General features: G+C 39.1%; 1 protein-coding gene across 7 annotated transcripts in view; it reads left to right on the forward strand.

Annotated features, from left to right (window-relative positions):
* PKP4 (plakophilin 4) overlaps window positions 1–17,554 on the forward strand; it is a 252,594-nt gene that overhangs the window by 179,389 nt on the left and 55,651 nt on the right. For 4 of the 7 annotated variants that reach the window (XM_082841001.1, XM_082841005.1, XM_082841003.1 and 1 more), the window contains exons 5-6: window positions 8,113–8,244; window positions 8,355–8,545. In XM_082841001.1, coding sequence (XP_082697127.1) covers window positions 8,113–8,244; window positions 8,355–8,545 — 323 coding nt within the window. Of the gene's footprint in view, window positions 1–8,112; window positions 8,245–8,354; window positions 8,546–17,554 lie in introns of those variants that run through there. The other 3 variants (XM_082841002.1, XM_082841007.1, XM_082841006.1) reach the window with 2 other exon arrangements.

A 17,554-nucleotide genomic window follows, 5' to 3' on the forward strand; every position in this document is an offset into this window, starting at 1 on the left:
ACACAAGGGAATACCACATCTTTACCCATTCATCCATTGATGGACACTTGGGCTGCTTCCGTATTTGGCTATTGTAAGTGATGGTGCAGTGAACATATGAGTGCATATATCTTCTCAAATTAATGCTTTTATTTTCTTCAGATAAATATCCAGAAGTGAAATTGCTGGATCATATGGTAGCTCTATTTTTAATATTTTGAGGAGCCTCCATACTCTTTTCCATCATGGCTGCGCCAATTTACAATCCCACCAACAGTACCCAAGGGTTTTCTTTTCTCCACATCATCACCAACACTTGATTTTTGTCTTTTTGATAATAACCATTCTGACAGCTGTGAGGTGATAGCGCATGTGGTTTTGATTTATATTTCCGTATGATTAGTGATGTTGAGCATCTTTTCATGTATCTGTTGATCATCTGTATGTCTTCCTTATAAAAATGTCTATTCAAGTGGGAGGGAGGGAGACGCAAGAGGGAAGAGATAGGGGGACATATGTTTATGTATAACTGATTCACTTTGTTATAAAGCAGAAACTAACACACCATTGTAAAGCAATTATACCCCAATAAAGATGTTAAAAAAAAAAGTCTATTCAAGTCCTCTGCCCATTTTTTAATTGAATTATTTCTTGTTTTTTGGTTTTTTTGATGTTAATTTATATGAGTTCTTTATGTATTTTGAATATTAACCCCTTAACGTATATATCATTTGCAAATATCTTCTCCCAGTCAGTGGGGTACCTTTTTGTTTTGTTGGTGTACGAAAGCTGTTTAGTTTGAGGTAGTCTCGTTTGTTTATTTTTGCTTTTGTTGTCCTTGCCTGGGGAGACAGATCCAAAAAAATATTGCTAAGACTGGTGTCAAAGAGTGTACTGCCTATGTCTTGTTCTAGGGTTTTATGGTTTCAGATCTTACATTTGAGTCTTTAATCCATTTTGATTTTATTTTTGTATGTGTTGTAAAAAAAAAAAAAAAAAAAGTGACCCAGTTTCATTCTTTTGCATGTAGTTATCCAGTTTTCCTAACACCATTTATTGAAGTGACTGCCTTTCCCCATTGCATATTCTTGGCTTCTTTGTAGTAAATTAATTGACCATATAAGCATGGGGTTTTTGGATTTGTTTGAGAAGGATAGGTCTTAACTTTTCTTTTGTTGTGTTTGTTTGTTTGGTAGAATTCACCTGTGAAACGTGAAACCAGTCTGGGCCTGGGCTTTTGTCTGTTGGGAGTTTTTTTTATTACTGATTTAATTTCATTACTAGCAATCAGTCTGCTCAGATTTTCTGTTTCTTCCTGCTTCTCAGTCTTGAAAGATTTTGTTTTTCTAGGAATTGATCCATTTCTTCTAGGTTATCTGATTTGTTGGCGTGTAATTGTTTGAAGTAATCTCTTACAATCCTCTGTGTGGTGTCAGTTGTAACTTCTCCTGCTTCATTTCTGATTTTATTTATTTGAGTCCCCTCTCTGTTTTTCTTGATGAGTGTAGCCAAAGGTTTATCAATTTTATCTTTTCAGAGAACCAGCTTTTAGTTTCATTGATCTTTTCTATTGTTTTTTTAGTCTCTGTTTTAGTTATTTCTGCTCCAATCTTTATTACTTCCTTCTTTCTGCTAACTTTGGGCTTTGTTCTTTTTCCAGTTCCTTTAGGTGTAAGGTTAGATTATTTATTTCAGAATTTTCTTGTTTCCTGAGGTAGTCCTGTATCACTATAAACTTCCCTCTTAAAACTGATTTTGCCTAGTCCCGTAGATTTTGAAATATTGTGTTTCCACTTTGTCTCAAAGTATTTTTTTATTTCTTCTTTGATTCCTTCATTGACCCATTGGTTGTTTAGTTGCATGTTGTTTAGCCTTCAGGTGTTTGTGGTTTTGCCAGTTTTCTTCTCGTTATTGATTTCTAGTTTCATACTATTATGGTCAGAAAACACACTTGATGTGATTTCAGTCTTCATAAATTTATCGAGACTTGTTTTGTGGCCTAACATGTGATCCATCCTGGAGAATGTTACATGTGCCTTAGAAAAGAATGTGTTTTGTGTGTGTGTGTGTGTGTGTGTGTGTGTGTGTGTGTGTGTATATATGTGTGTGTATATATATATATATATATATATATATATATATATATATATATATACACACACACACATATATATATATATATACACATACATTAAGTCTATTTGGTCTGATGTGTTGTTTAAAGTCAATGTTCCCTTATTGACTGTCTGGTTGATCTGTCCATTGATGTAAGTGGGGTGTTAAAGTCCCCTATTATCGTATTGCTGTCAGTATTTCTCTTTATGTATTTAGGTGCTCCTGTGTTGGGTGCATAGCTGTTTACAAGTTATGTCCTTTTGTTGGATTGATCCCATTATCATTATGTAATGCCCTTCTTTGTCTCTTGTCACAGTCTGTATTTTAAATTTTATTTTGCCTGATAGAAGTATTGCTACCCCAGCTTTCTTTTCATTTCTGTTTGCATGGAACATCTTTTTCCATCCCTTCATTTGTGTGTTTGGATCTGAAGTGAGTCTCTTGTAGGCAGCATATATATGGGTCTTGTTTTTTTAATCCATTCTGCGCCACCCTATGTCTTTTGACTGGAGCATGTTGTCTATTTCCATTAAAAGTAATTATTGATAGGAACATACTTATGGCCTTTTTTTTTTTTTTTTGCGGTATGCAGGCCTCTCACCGTTGTGGCCTCTCCCGCTGCGGAGCGGTGGCTCCAGATGCGCAGGCTCAGGGGCCCAGCTGCTCCGCGGCATGTGGGATCCTCCCGGACCGGGGCACGAACCCGTGTCCCCTGCATTGGCAGGTGGACTCTCAACCACTGCGCCACCAGGGAAACCCCATGGCCATTTTGTTAATTGTTTTCTGGCTGTTTTTATACTTCTTCTGTGTTCCTTCCTTCTTCTCTTGTTCTCTTCCCTTGTGATTTGATGGCTTTCTTTAGTGTAATGTTTATATTTCTTTCTCTTTATGTTTTGTGTATCTGTTACAGGTTTTCGGTTTGTGGTTCCCATGAGTTTTATATATAACAGCCTATGAATATAGCAGTCTATTTTAAGTTGATGGTCACTTAAGTTTGTGCACTTTCTAAAAGCACTACTTTTTTTACTCCCCTCCCTGAACATTTTATGTTTTTGAGGTCATATTTTATTTTTATTTTGTGTATCACTTAACTCATTCTTTTAGATATAGATGATTTTACTACTTTTGTCCTTTAACCTTCATACTGACCTTTTAGGTGGTCGATCCACTACTTTTACTAAATGTTTCCCTTTACCCGTGCTATTTTTTTCTTTCGTCTTGTTCATTTGTTTGTTTGTTTCTAGTTATAGCCTTTTCTTTTCCATTTAAAAAAGTCCTTTTAACATTTTTTTAAGACCAGTTTAGCGATGATGAACTTCTTTAGCTTTTACTTGTTTGGAAAACTCTTTATCTCTCAATTCTGAATGATAATCTTGCTGGGTAGGGTATTCTTGGTCGTAAGTTTTTCCTTTCATTACTTTGACTATGTCATGCCACTCCTTTATGGTCTGTAAAGTTTCTGCTGAAAAATCAGCCAATTGCCTTATGGCATATTAACCCTTGTATGTGACTTTTCGTTTTTCTCTCTTTATCTTTAACTATTGCCATTTAATTATGTCTTGGTGTGGATCTCTTTGAGTTCATCTTATTTGGGACTTTGTGCTTCCTGCACCTGGATATCTGTTTTCTTCCCCAGGTTAGGGGAGTTTCAGCCATTGTTTCTTCAGATGGATTTTCTGTCCTTTTCTCTCTCTCTTCTCCTTCTACAGACCCTGTAATGCGAATGTTAGATAGTTGATGTTGTTGCAGTAGTCCCTTAAACTATCCTCATTTTTTAAATTCTTTTTCCTTTTTGCTCTTCTTACTAAGTGATTTTCACCATCCTGTCTTCCATATCACTGATATGTTATTCTGCATCCGCTAATCTGCTGTTGATTTCCTCTAGTGTGTTTTTTACTTCAGTTATTTTATTCTTCAATTCTGATTCGTTCTTTTTTATATTTTCTCTCTCTTTTTTGAAGTTCTCCCTGAGTTCATCCATTCTTCATCCTAGCTTGGTGAGCATCTTTATGACCATTATTTTGAACTCTACCTGGTAAATTGTTTGTCTCCATTTTGTTTAGTTCTTTTTCTGAGTTTCTGTCTTGTTTTTTTCATTTGGAAGCTGTTCCTTTGTCTTCTCATTTGTCTAACTCTCTGTGTTTCTTTCTATGCATTAGGCATATCATCTATTTCTCCTGGTCCTGAAAAGGTGGTCTTATATAGAAAGTCCCCTGTGAGGTCCAGTATCACAGTTCCTCCTGGTCACAAGAGCCAGGATATCCAGGGCTACCCCTGTGTGTGCCCTCTTGTTGTGGTTAGACCACTATTGCTACAGGCACTCTGGTAGGCTGGGCTCACCCCCTTGGTCCAGCCAGCTGATAGGTTTTTCCTCAACTGCTGCAGGCACACTGATGTGTGGGGCTGGTCCCCAGCTCAACTGGCTGCAAGGCCAGCCGGAACTGTTGCAGACATGCTGATATGCTGAGCTAGCTCCCTGGAGTGAGAGCCACTTTGGAGGGGTGCCAGTGCTGGCTGGGACTACCCACTGGCTGGGGCAGAGTGAGAACCACTTTAAAGGGGCCCGCTGGGGCAGGTGGGTTGTGCAGGACTGGTCCTCGGGAACACCTGGGGAGGGTGCACAGTGTTAGTTAGGTTGAGAAAAGAGAAACAGAAATGGCAGCTGCCAGCAACAGGTCAGCCAGGGGGAAGGAAAGTGAAAAGAAACATAATGGCATCTGACAGTGTTTCCATTCCCAAAGGAAGTTCCACCAGATACCTGCCGTCTGGCACATACCCCCAAATAGTCAGTGAATCTCCTTCTCATATGACCTCGATGCTTTTCAGGCTGTTGCTTCTGCCCTGGTACCTGGAACAGGTGAGTTTGTGTGTGAGCTCTTTATGGGCAGTCTTGGTTTCCCACAGCCCTCTGGCTCTTCCAGACTTAAGCCTTGCTGGTTTTCAAAGCCAGACGTTATGGGGGCTTGTCTTCCTTGTGCAGCTCCCCTGGTCTGGGGAGCGTGACGTGGGACTTGGGTCCCTCGCTCCTCAGGGGTCCTCCACGGTTGTAATATCTCTCCCGTTTGTGGGTTGCTGCACTAAGTGTGTGCGTTCTGACTAGACCGTGTATCTCCCCCTCCTACCCATCTCAATGTGGACTTTTCTTTATATCCTCAGTTGTAGAAAATCTGTTCTGCTAGTCTACAGGCCATTCTCAGACATGGTTGTTCTATCCGTAGTTGCAGTTTTGTGTATCCGTAGGAGGAAGTGAGCTCAGGATCCTCCTACTCTGTCATCTTGATCCCATCAAGATTATTTTAAACAGCTTCTCTTAGAAAAGAGTGTAAATGAGCACAATTGCTTGTCACCTGGTTTGTGAGAAAATGTTCCATTGGATAAAGAGACAAAATTGCTGAAGTACAGATTTTTAGCGTGTCTCTTTTTCTTTTCTTATTTAAATAATATCTCCTAATGGTTAAAAAGAGAGAGACATACACAGAACTCTAATGGTTTTGGTTTCCATGGTGATAATTTTTCAGATTCTGACACTGCATGCCACCTAGTATTTCCAAGCCAAGAGCTTTGATGTAATGGTATCCCAGGTTTTATCTTGTACTAAAGCTGAAGCTAGGAGCTATCTAAACGTCTTTTTCCTTTTAAAAGTGGCACACTTTTCCATTATGCCAATTCTTGAAACTGCCAGATTGGTGCTTCCATGTCTATAGTCTGTTGCCATTTCCTTTGTGATTTTCCAGTGTTCCGTTCCTGGATGAAATAAAGGTGGATTACTACCTAGCTCTGATCTCAGGTCCTCTCTTGTTTAGCTTCTCTGAGGCATTCCATTCCCTGTAAAACTCTTATAACCTAGCAAACTATGTATTTTACTTAGTCCCTAATAAAACTCCTTCAAGAATTGCTGTGTAAGAGTGTTTAGAACTGTGGAAAGACAGAAGACTTACAAATGAAGCAGATTACCCTTCACTATTATCAGCCTGATACAGACTTAGATCATGTTTCCGTGTGTACCAGGGAATCCACATACAATCTGAAATCTGTATTGAAATTCCAAACTTAAGAATTCAGGGCTTCCCTGGTGGCGCAGTGGTTGAGAGTCTGCCTGCCGATGCAGGGGACCCGGGTTCGTGCCCCGCTCCTCAAGGATCCCACATGCCACGGAGCGGCTGGGCCCGTGAGCCATGGTCGCTTGGCCTGCATGTTCGGAGCCTGTGCTCTGCAGCGGGAGAGGCCACAACAGTGAGAGGCCCGCGTACCGCCAAAAAAAAAAAAAGAATTCAGAACGATCACAGAGTTCTGCTACCTAGAAATGTAATGTCAAATGATAAACCTAGAGACAGGTTCATCAAAAACCTATATTAAGAATGTCAGCAAATCTTTCTGGAGGCTAGGAAACAAAACCTTGGATTGAATCTGACATCAAGTTAAAGGTTTAGAATGTGGCATCCCAGTTCTCCTGTAAACCCTATATTCACTTTCCAAACTAGCTTGATCAGCAATGCCTAAAAGTTTTACTTTGCTTTTCATAGACAAACCTTATTGAACACAATAAAGTAAAGCCCACAGCACAATGCCAGGCATGAATCAGTGCTCAATAAAGAGAAGCTGCTATTCTTACTGGGAATTTGTTCAATAAATATTTACTGAGCACCTACTGAGTGCTATGCACCTATCCTAGGCACTTAGGATACAACAGTAAACAAAGCAGACAAAAGTCCCTGCCTGCTTTGAGCTTATAGTCTAGTGGAGAGAGATGGTGATAAGTGCTATAAAGAAAGGGCAAACTGGCCTCCTGTGGTAAGTGGATACTGCTTAGATATCACTTCCTTTAGGAAATTTTTCCTAAGCTCCTTTCCCCCGACAGTAACACAAACATGTGCATGCACGGTGACACACAAACACTGTATCTTTTCTCAGCTGCATGCTTAGAGCCTGGTATATAGTAGGGCCTTAATAAATAGTTAAAGAAAGAAAGTCAGAAAGGAAAGACTAATTTCAATCCTTAGGATTGTGTGTTAAACTCAGAATGTGGTACCGATTCGATTTAAATCTGTAAAGTGAGAGTGAAGTGGCATTCCTGAAAAAAATGTTTGTTAGCAACATGAGGGTTAAACTTGAGGAAAGAAAGACTTGTCATGAATATAATCAGAATATGGGCAAATATATTTTGAAGAACCTAGAGGAAAGAGAACATATTTGATTAGAACTGGGAAAAGGCAGTAAAAGCTACACCACCTAAATTTACAGCATAAAAAAGAGGTTGGAATTGGGAAGAAGATAAGTTGTTTTGTTTTGTTTTTTAAGTTCAAGATGGCAAAATGATACAGTTGAAAATAAAACAAGATAATGGGCGAGACAGATCTGAGTAAAGAAAACAATAATGAGGTTAGATTTGTCTATATTCATTTTGTAAAGACTATAAGAATAAAATAAGCAAATGGATAAGAAATTTAAATTTCCATTGTTGGCAGTTCTGAAAACTGCACAGAGTTCCTTTGATTTTAGGTGATATGAAATGTGACATAAAAAGCTAGCCCTACCTTCAGAGCTTTCATCACCAAGCTCAATAATGTGAATATCATGCAAGTTTTCATTTCAATAGTTTGAGATATGGAGGATCTTTTTTTACATAGTCACCCTTCTCACTCCATCTGTTAATCCTCTTGGAGGAACTCACCCTGAGAGGTGAGTTTTCCAAGGGGTAACAAGGTCAGTTTTCAGATTTTAATTTAATGTAGTATGTAAGTTAATTTGTGGCTGGTAATCAGGATGAAAAACATTCATGAAATTTAGCAAAATATATTAATAAACTGAGTATATGGAACACTTTCATATAGAAGAGAGTCAAAATGACTGTGCAGTTTAAGGTGAAAATAGTCTTGTATTAACTTGTATGAAGTCTTGAGTTAATAGTCTTGTATTAAGATTATAAGACATTACTGACAAATACCTGAACCCTTTTTTTAGCAGGTTTTTATGTATTATTTTCGTTGAGTTTAGCTGATTAAACTTATCTTCTTCCAGATGTGCCAAATACTGGTGTAAACAAACCTAGAGCTTCGGACGCTGTCCATCCCAATAACTATCTCATCAGGACAGAGCCAGAGCAAGGAACCCTCTACTCACCAGAACAGACGTCTCTCCATGAAAGTGAGGGTCTGTTGTATTATCTTTTAAGTATTAGATTTGCTTTTAATATTTCCATTTTGAAAATGAGCATCAGAAGTGTAAAATGAAGATACATTCTGCTGGTTTCATTCCTTCAGGATCATTGGGTAACTCAAGAAGTTCAACACAAATGAATTCTTATTCCGACAGTGGATACCAGGAAGCAGGGAGTTTCCACAACTGCCAGAACTTGAGTAAGGCAGATAATAGGCCACAACATTCATTCATAGGATCAACTAATAACCACCTGGTGAGGAATTCAAGAGCTGAAGGACAAACACTGGTTCAGGTAAGCCAAATACATCTCGATCCTTTTTTTGAAAATGGACTCATTTTACACTGTGAGTCCATGATGTTAATGAAATTTTACGCTTGAAATCTAAAACTGCATTAGTTCCTATTAATGAATTCTGATAAATTCTAGACAGTGGAGAGTAATTTTTCTGTAAGCAGCAAGTTTGGCATGAGGGGAATAGTCCACGGAGAGTGTGAGAGGATTGGGTGGAATGTTCTAGTCCCTGAGGGGTTATGAGTTCCTAAAAATACTAGAGCTAAAATATGCTGTAAAGAGTTCTAGAGGGCAAAGCACTATTCCCACACCTGCACAAAATGGGCCTGGCCCGTTCTAACCAAAGTTTTTGCCTTCATCATTGGAATTGTTCTCTGAAAACGTATTCTTTTGCTTTGCTAGAATATAGTTATTCCTGCCTATAGGGAGCTACTATATAGAAGCATAACTATTCTGTTAAGGTTTTCTTACTTGATAGTCAAAAATAATAATGCATATGTATTTATAAAAACTCCTTAACTCCTCACTCACTGCCACTTTATTCACCTCCGTCCACCAGCATATGCCAGAATTAATAAAAGTAATAGGAGTCCCGAGTGGCAATAACTAGTGAGGATCTCTCTGTCCAAGTACCCCCGTGATTTCTCTGGAGCTGAAAAATGGCAAGATGATCAAAGAAGTCAGGCGAACCCTAAGCTTCTCTTAATGCGATACAGGAAGCCCTGAAGGTACACACAGCAGCGGGCCAACATTCGCAATGCCAAAGGAGAAACACAAAATGACTTTGGCTCAGCAATTTAAGGGAAACTTTTAAGAGACATTTCTGGGGCTTCCCTGGTGGCGCAGTGGTTGAGAGTCCGCCTGCTCATGCAGGGAACACGGGTTCGTGCCCTGGTCCGGGAGGATCCCACATGCCGCGGAGCGGCTGGGCCCGTGAGCCATGGCCGCTGGGCCTGCGTGTCCGGAGCCTGTGGTACGCAACGGGAGAGGCCACAACAGTGAGAGGCCCGCGTACCACAAAAAAAAAAAAAAAGAAAGAAAAAAAAGAAAAGAAAAGAAACACTTCTGTATTAAAACAAACACAAATATGGTGCATGAATTTTAAGGTAAGACAGGAAATCTTGTGCCCATAGCAAACTACTTCCAGCTGCAAACCCCTCTCCACCAGCTCCATTCCTCAGATGGTACGTTTACTCCTCTGCTGTTAGGGATGCTCTGATGAAACACTCTAGGAAACTTTGGACTAAATGCTTACAGGAGTTCATCTGCTTAGGTGAATTTCTATGTTGGCAGGTCTAAAGTCACACTTACGAATAATAATTAATTACACAGATTGTCTGTTTTGCCCCTAAGAGTGGCCATGAGACCTTTTTAATTAATTAATTTATTTTTTAACTTATGGTAAGTTAATTTTGTTCCTGGAGATTGCAAGACTGTCTTTAAAACTGAACTTGCATGTATTCTGGGGAACACAATTTCTAGATATCTGGGCCAAGTGTCATCCCATTTTGATAGTAAACAGCTTATGTGTGGGATTTTTTAAATTATCTTTAGCACTATTAGTAAACCCCAAGTACAGATTTTAATTTTCCAACTGCCTACTAATTTTTTTGTTTTGTTTTGTTTTGTTTTTTCTTTTTTAACATCTTTTTTGGAGTATAATTGCTTCACAATGTTGTGTTAGTCTCTGCTGTATAACAAAGTGAGTCAGCTGTATGTATACGTATATCCCCATATCCCCTCCCTCTTGCATCTCCCTCCCACCCTCCCTATTTCACCCTTCCAGGTGGTCACAAAGCACCGAGTTGATCTCCCTGTGCAACGTGGCTGCTTCCTATTAGCTACCTATTTTACATTTGGTAGTGTATATATGTCAATGCTACTCTCTCACTTCATCCCAGCTTACCCTTCCCCCTCACTGTGTCCTCAAGTCCATTCTCTACTTCTGTGTCTTTATTCCTGTCCTGCCCCTAGGTTCATTGGAACCTTTTTTTTTTTTTTTCTTTTAGATTCCATATATATGTGTTAGCATACAGTATTTGTCTTTCTCTTTCTGACTTACTTCACTTTCTATGACAGACTATAGGTCCCTCCATCTCACTACAAATAACGCAATTTCATTTCTTTATATGGATGAGTAATATTCCATTGTATATATGTGCCACATCTTCTTTATCCATTCATCTGTCAGTGGACACTTAGGTTGCTTCCATGTCCAGGCCATTGTAAATAGTGCTGCAGTGAACATTGTGGTACATGTCTCTTTTTGAATTATGGTTTTCTCAGGGTACATGCCCAGTAGTGGGATTGCTGGTATATGGTATGGTATGGTAGTTCTATTTTTAGTTTTTTAAGGAACTTCCATACTGTTCTCCATAGTGGCTGTATCAATTTACATTCCCACCAACAGTGCAGGAGGGTTCCCTTTTCTCCACACTGTCTCCAGCATTTACTGCTTATAGATTTTTTTGATAATGGCCATTCTGACCGATGTGAGGTGATACTCCATTGTAGTTTTGATTTGCATTTCTCTAATGATTAATGATGTTGAGCATTCTTTCATGTGTTTGTTGGCAGTCTGCATATCTTCTTTGGAGAAATGTCTGTTTAGGTCTTCTGCCCATTTTTGGATTGGGTTGTTTGTATTTTTGATATTGAGCTGCATGAGCTGCTTATATATTTTGGTGATTAATCCTTTGTCAGTTGCTTCATTTGCAAATATTTTCTACCATTCTGAGGGTTGTCTTTTTGTCTTGTTTATGGTTTCCTTTGCTGTGCAAAAGCTGTGAAGTTTCATTAGGTCCCATTTGTTTATTTTTATTTCCATTTCTCTGGAAGGTGGGTCAAAAAGGATCTTGCTGTGATTTATGTCAAAGAGTCTGCTGCCTATGTTTTTTTTTTTTTTTTTTTTTTTTTTTTGCTGCCTATGTTTTCCTCCAAGAGTTTTATAATGTCTGGCCTTACATTTAGGTCTTTAATCCATTTTGAGTTTATTTTTGTATACGGTGTTAGGGAGGGTGCTAATTTCATTCTTTTACATGTAGCTGTCCAATTTTCCCAGCACCACTTATTGAAGAGAATTCTTTTCTCCATTTTATATTCTTGCCTCCTTTATCAAAGATAAGGTGACCGTATGTGCATGGGTTTATCTCTGGGCTTTCTATCCTGTTCCATTGATCTATATTTTCTGTTTGGGGGCCAGTACCATACTGTCTTGGTTACTGTTGCTTTGTAGTATAGACTGAAGTCAGGGAGCCTGATTCCTCTAGCTCCGTTTTTCTTTCTCAAGAGTGCTTTGACTATTCGGGGTCTTTTGTGTTTCCATACAAATTGTGAGATTTTTTGTTCTAGTTCTGTGAAAAATGCCATTGGTAGTTTGATAGGGATCGCGTTGAATCTGTAGATTGCCTTGGGTAGTATAGTCATTTTCACAATGTTGATTCTTCCAATCCAAGAACATGGTATATCTCTCCATCTGTTTGTATCATCCTTAATTTCTTTCATCAGTGTCTTATAGTTTTCTGCATACAGAAAACTTTTGCATTCCTTGTGGACCTCAATTAGGTATCCACAGTTCTCTTGTCCTTTCTCAATCACGCATCGCACACCTTCTTGGTCTCTGGGCAGGCACAGCAGGGCTTCAGAGGCTTCTTCTCCTGCGACTCAGATGGGGCAGGGCTTGTGGCCACCAGACCAGGCATTTTTCGCACCAAAAGCAGCAACTAGCACAGACACCCTATAAACGCCAGCCTCCGCAAACGCCGCCGATTAGCCCGCAATCTTTTGTCTCCTTAGGTAGATTTATTCCTAGGTGTTTTATTCTTTTCATTGCAGAGGTAAATGGGAGTGTTTCCTTAATTTCTCTTTCAGATTTTTCATCATTGGTGTATAGGAATGCATGAGATTTCTGTACATTAATTTTGTATCCTGCTACTTTACCACAGTCATTGATTAGCTCTAGTAGTTTTCTGGTAGCATCTTTAGGATTCTCTATGTATAGTATCATGTCATCTGCCAACAGTGACAGCTTTACTTCTTCTTTTCCGATTTGGATTCCTTTTATTTCTTTTTCTTCTCTGATTGCTGTGGCTAAAACTTCCAAAACTATGTTGAATAATATTTGTGAGAGTGGCATCCTTGTCTTGTTCCTGATTTTAGAGAAAATGGTTTCAATTTTTCACCATTGAGGACGATGTTGGCTGTGGGTTTCTCATATATGGCCTTTATTTGTTGAGGTAAGTTCCTTCTATGCCTACTTTCTGGAGAGTTTTTGTCGTAAATGGGTGTTGAATTTTGTCAAAAGCTTTTTCAGCATCTATTGAGATTATCATATAACTTTTATCCTGCAGTTTGTTAATATGGTGTATCACATTGATTGATTTGCATATATTGAAGAATCCTTGCATTCCTGGGATAAACGCCACTTGATCATGGTGTATGATCCTTTTAATGTGCTGTTGGATTCTGTTTGTTAGTATTTTTGTTGAGAATTTTTGCATCTAGTTTCATCAGTGATATTGGTCTGTAGTTTTCTTTTTTTGTGACGTCTTTGTCTGGTTTTGGTATCAGGGTGATGATGGCCTTGTAGAATGAGTTTGGGAGTATTCCTCCCTCTGCTATTTTGGAAGAGTTTGAGAAGGATAGGTGCTAGCTCTTCTCTAAACGTTTGGTAGCATTCACCTGTGAAGCCATCTGGTCCTGGGCTTTTGTTTGTTGGAAGATTTTTAATCACAGCTTCAATTTCAGTGCTTGTGATTGGTCTGTTTATATTTCTGTTTCTTCCTGGTTCAGTCTCGGAAGGTTGTGCTTTTCTAAGAATTTGTCCATTTCTTCCAGGTTGTCCATTTTATTGGCACATAGTTGCTTATAGTAATCTCTCATGATCCTTTGTATTTCTGCAGTGTCAGTTGTTACTTCTCCTTTTTCATTTCTAATTCCGTTGAGTTGAGACTTCTCCCTTTTTTTCTTGATGAGTCTGGCTAATGGTTTATCAATTTTGTTTATCTTTTCAAAGAACCAGCTTTTAGTTTTATTGATCTTTGCTATTGTGTCCTTAATATCTTTTTCATTTATTTTTGATCTGATCTTTATGATTTCTTTCATTCTGCTAACTTTGGGGGGTTTTTTTGTTGTTCTTCTTCTTTCTCTAATTGCTTTAGGTGTAAGGTTAAGCTGTTTATTTGAGATTTTTCTTGTTTCTTGAGGTAGGATTGTATTGCTATAAACTTCCCTCTTAGAAATGCGTTTGCTTCATCCCATAGGTTTTGGGTTGTCGTGTTTTCATTGTCATTTGTCTCTAGATATCTTTTGATTTCCTCTTTGATTTCTTTAGTGATCTCTTGGTTATTTAATAGCATAGTGTTTAGCCTCCATGTGTCTGTATTTTTTACAGATTTTTTTTCCTGTGATTGATATCTAGTCTCATAGCGTTGTGGTCGGAAAAGATACTTAATATGATTTCAATTTTCTTAAATTTATCAAGGCTTGATGTGTGACCCGAGATATGATCTATCCTGGAGAATGTTCCATGAGCACTTGAGAAGAAAGCGTATTCTATTGTTTTTGGACGGAATGTCCTATAAGTATCAATTAAGTCCATCTTGTTTAATGTGTCATTTAAAGCTTGTGTTTCCTTATTTAATTTCATTTTGGATGTTCTGTCCATTGGTGAAAGTGGGGTGTTAAAGTCCCCTACTATGAGTGTGTTACTGTCAATTTCCCCTTTTATGGCTGTTATCATTTGCTTTATATATTGAGGTGCTCCTATGTTGGGTGCATAAATATTTACAATTGTTATATCTTCTTCTTGGATTGATCCCTTGATCATTATGTAGTGTCCTTCTTTGTCTCTTGTAATAATCTTTATTTTAAAGTCTATTTTGTCTGATATGAGAATTGCTACTCCAGCTTTCTTTTGATTTCCATTTGCATGAAATATCTTTTTCTATCCCCTCACTTTCAGTCTGTATGAGTCCCTAGGTCTGAAGTGGGTGTCTTGTAGACAGCATATATATGGGTCTTGTTTTTGTATCCATTCAGCCAGTCTGTGTCTTTTGTTTGGAGCATTTAATCCATTTACATTTAAGGTAATTATCATATGTATGTTCCCATTACCATTTTTAAATTGTTTTGGGTTTGCTCTTGTAGGTCTTTTCCTTCTCTTATGTCTCCTGTCTAGAGACGCTCCTTTAGCATTTGTTGTAAAGCTGGTTTGGTGGTGCTGAATTCTCTTAGCTTTTGTTTGTCTGTAAAGGTTTTCATTTCTCTGTCAATCTGAATGAGTTCGTTGCTGGGTAGAGTAATCTTGGTTGTAGGTTTTTCCCTTTCATCACTTTCAATATGTCCTGCCACTCCCTTCTGGCTTGCAGAGTTTCTACTGAAAGATCAGCTGTTAATCTTACGGGGATTCCTTTGTATGTTATTTGTTGCTTTTCCCCTGATGCTTTTAATATCTTTTCTTTGCATTTAATTTTTGATAGTTTGGTTATTATGTGTCTCGGTGTGTTTCTCCTTGGATTTGTCTTTTGTGGCACTCCCTGCGCTTCCTGGACTTGATTGACTATTTCCTTTCCCATGTTAGGGAAGTTTTCAACTATAAGCTCTTCAAATATTTTCTCAGGCCCTTTCTTTTTCTCTTCTTCTTCTGAGACCCATATAATTCGAATGTTGATGTGTTTAATATTGTCCCAGAGATCTCTGAGACTGTCCTCAATTCTTTTTTCTTTATTCTGCTCTGCAGCAGTTATTTCCACTATTTTATCTTCCAGGTCACTTATCTGTTCTTCTGCCTCAGTTATTCTGCTATCAATTCCTTCTAGAGAATTTTTAATTTCATTTATTGTGTTGTTCATCATTGTTTATTTGTTCTTCTAGGTCCTTGTTAAACGTTTCTTGTATTTTCTCCATTCTATTTCCACAATTTTGGATCATCTTTACTATCATTACTCTGAATTCTTTTTCAGGTAGACTGCCTATTTTCTCTTCATTTATTTTGTCTGTTTGGTTTTTACCTTACTCATTTATCTCCTGCATATTTCTCTGTCTTCTCATTTTGCTTAACTTACTGTGTTTGGGGTCACCTTTTCGCTGGCTGCAGGTTCATAGTTCTTGTTTTTGGAGTCTGCCCCCAGTAGTTGAGGTTGGTTCAGTGGCTTGTGTAGGCTTCCTGGTGGAGGGGACTGGTGCCTGTGTTCTGGTGGGTGGGGCTGGATCTTGTCTTGCTGGTGGGCAGGCCACGTCCAGTGGTGAGTTTTGGGGTGTCTGTGAGCTTAGTATGATTTTATGAAGCCTCTCTGCTAATGGGTGGTGGTGTGTTCCTGTTCTGCTAGTTATGTGGCATGGGCCGTCCAGCGCTGGAGCTTGCTGTCCATTGGGTGGAGCTGGGTCTTAGCATTGAGACTGTGATCTCTGGGAGAGCTGTTGCCGATTGATATTATGTGGGGCCAGGAGGTCTCTGGTGGTCCAGTGTCCTGAACTTTGCTCTCCCACCTCAGAGTCTCAGGCCTGACACCAGGCCAGAGCACCAAGACCCTGTCAGCCACATGGTTCAGAAGAAAAGGGAGAAAAAAAGAAAGAAAAATAATAATTAATAAAATAATAGAAAATAATTCAAATTAAAAGAATAAGAAAGCAATTTGAAAAACACGAAGAGAGCAACCAAACCAATAAACAAATCCACGAATGATAACAAGCACTAAAAACTATACTAAGATAAACATAAAAATCAGAAACAAGGCAGTCGCAGACAGCAAACCCCAAGTCTACAGTTGCACCCAAAGTCCACCACCTCAATTTTGGGTTGACGCATTGTCTATTCAGGTATTCCACATATGCAGGGTACCTCAAGTTGATTGTGGGGATTTTATCCACTGCTCCTGAGGCTGCACAGAGAAATTTCCCTTTCTCCTCTTTGTTCGCACAGCTCCTGGGTTTCAGCTTTGGTTTTGGTCCCATCTCTGCATGTAGGTCACCCTCAGGCTTCTGTTCCCGCCCAGACTGGACGGGGTTAAAGCAGCGGCTGATTAGGGGGCTCTCGCTCACTCACACGGGGGGATGGAGAGGTACGGTAGTTATAATTGGAATGCAGGGCGAGCCTGCGTTGGCAGAGGCCGGCATGATGTTGTGATAGCCTGAGGCACACTGTGTGTTCTCCTTCCTACTTATTTTTAAACTCCCTCTTTCTTGCCTTATTGTTTATTTTCAGTCACCTTCCCTCCCCAGATCTTCTCCTTTCCATGGCTATTGCCTTCCCAGAATTGTTGAGTTTGAGCACCCAAGTGGTCTCGGAGCAGGTGTTTCAGCCAGCCAACTGCTTATGACACGTGGAGACAAAACATGTTTCTTCTTATGGCATCTAAGAGTATACAAAGTCTATGACTCATCCCTTTTCTTCCTTTATTGCCCCAACTAAAAGTGAAAGGGGGTTGATGACAACTGTACTCTAGTAGTCACTAAGGAGATACAGAAAAAGCTTGGTCCCGAGCTTATAACCCACTGCCTCAGTCCAGCCACCATTCTTCTTCATTGTTGTCCTGCATCAAGAAGGGGATCTGAGACTCAGTGTTTGCAAAAGTCTATGGATTCATAGAAGGACTAGCCCTGGCAGAGATGTTCTTCATTTCCCAGTCTGGTCATTTGCAGCTGGCCAGAACTCAGCAGAGATTTTGAGCATACCTCCTGCTGGAACAGATTGAGGGTACTTGTATTTGCATCTCTTTTGATCCACCAGCTTAAGACAAGAGCTTATAAATCAAAGGAGGTAGAAAGAAATGGCTGAAATCACTAGCAGCCACACTTAAGCTAAAAGAAAAGATAGATTTGGCTAAAGCGCTAATGCAGCACTCAGAGAGGAGAGCTGAGAGCACAGGCCCTATCCAAACGTTCAATTATTCCACTTTGAAAGCACCTTCCTTTTGTTAATGGGGCCAACCCATAAAGACAGTTATAAAGGCAGTTATAGATACTGCTCTAGCTTTATCTAGATTAACATATTGAAAAGGTTTTGTTTTG

This window comes from Leucopleurus acutus (genome assembly GCF_964270905.1).
Source record: "Leucopleurus acutus genome assembly, chromosome: 6".
Taxonomy (NCBI): Eukaryota; Metazoa; Chordata; class Mammalia; order Artiodactyla; family Delphinidae; genus Leucopleurus; species Leucopleurus acutus.